Below are 1,188 nucleotides of genomic sequence, written 5' to 3'. Positions count from 1 at the left end.
TCTCACAAAAAAAGTACACTCAATGACACTTTTTAGCATTCAGTGTATAGAGTTAAATGTTTCATACCTATAATACAATGATTGTGCTAAGTGGCATCCAAGTGGTGCTTAACGCCAAACCATTCGTAAAACTCAATGGTCAAGAGACTTAATATTATCTTATTCACAAAAAAGAAGGTTCAACGTCACCATAGCGTTGTTAAACACTATACTAAATACTTTTTAGAAAATCTTATGTGTTGAATTAATTAAATGAGCACATTTTTCTTGAATAAGTTCAAACAATTTTAAATATAAAAATTAGTCAAATTATAACTCTCTTGAACACAGTATCAAATCCAAACAAACGTATTAACAAACCAAATATATCATCAAAGTTGTCAATTCTTCAAAATTCTACTTACCAAACTTTGAATTTCTTCCTCGATTTTCTGGCCCATAACCTGAACTGCCACACGGTACTTGCTAACCAGTTCCTCAAGCTCCAACCCTTCCACAGGATCAACGACAAAGGACCATTCTAACATACATCCATTTGACTCATCATCATTATCGCTCAAGACCTTCATCGTAGATTCATACGAATTGAACCCGATGTTGCTCTCCACTATCTCATACTTGAGCCAGAAGTCAACATCATCAACGGCAATCAGCCTCTCCTTGGACCAGCTCACACTTTCTGGACCGTTGGATGGGATGGAGAACCCGGCGCAGTATCTTATGCAGCCAGGCTCACCGTTAGATCCGTGAAGTCCGTAGCACGTGGCGAGCGTGGGGAAGAGCTTGTGGATATTGAAGAAGTCTTTCACCAGAGACCAAGCTTGTGCTTTGGTGACGTTTCGCACCCTCGCTGAAACCTTGCCTTCCCATCTTTGGTGATGATGGGAATCTTGCTCCATTTCGGTGGAAAGCAACAAAGCGAAGAAACAGTGAAAAGATGGGGTCACTTGACATTTTGAGTTTTGTTTATAAAATAACTATTGAAAACAGATGCGCTTAGGCGTACATGTGTATTTACTTTTTTATAAAATAAAAAGTTTATAAAAACTTAAAAAATAAAATATATTAATAAATGATTAAATTAATAAAAAAACTATAATACAAATTAAAAAAATATTTATATTTTTTTAAAATAATAAAATTAATTATATTAATAAAAGATAAGATTGTCTAAAAATTATGTATACT

The 1,188-nt window shown here is 34.5% G+C and overlaps 1 protein-coding gene across 1 annotated transcript; it reads right to left on the bottom strand.

Moving 5' to 3' along the window:
* Positions 1–272: 272 nt before the first annotated feature.
* LOC124844181 (lachrymatory-factor synthase-like) lies at positions 273–955 on the bottom strand. The gene has a single exon (XM_088101271.1). It carries the CDS (start codon positions 897–899, stop codon positions 381–383), a length of 519 nt encoding a protein of 172 aa, XP_087957397.1. The 5' UTR covers positions 900–955; the 3' UTR covers positions 273–380.
* Positions 956–1,188: the final 233 nt, after the last annotated feature.

This window comes from Vigna umbellata, chromosome 1, assembly GCF_029865625.1.
Source record: "Vigna umbellata cultivar VRB3 chromosome 1, Vumbellata_1.0, whole genome shotgun sequence".
Classification (NCBI taxonomy): Eukaryota; Viridiplantae; Streptophyta; class Magnoliopsida; order Fabales; family Fabaceae; genus Vigna; species Vigna umbellata.
The sequence above is the reverse complement of the archived record's forward strand: the minus strand, read 5'-3'. Positions and strand labels throughout refer to the sequence as shown.

Excerpts from the sequence above, each read along its gene's own strand:
- LOC124844181 (XM_088101271.1), bottom strand. The coding sequence starts at position 899 with ATGGAGCAAGATTCCCATCATCACCAAAGATGGGAAGGCAAGGTTTCA.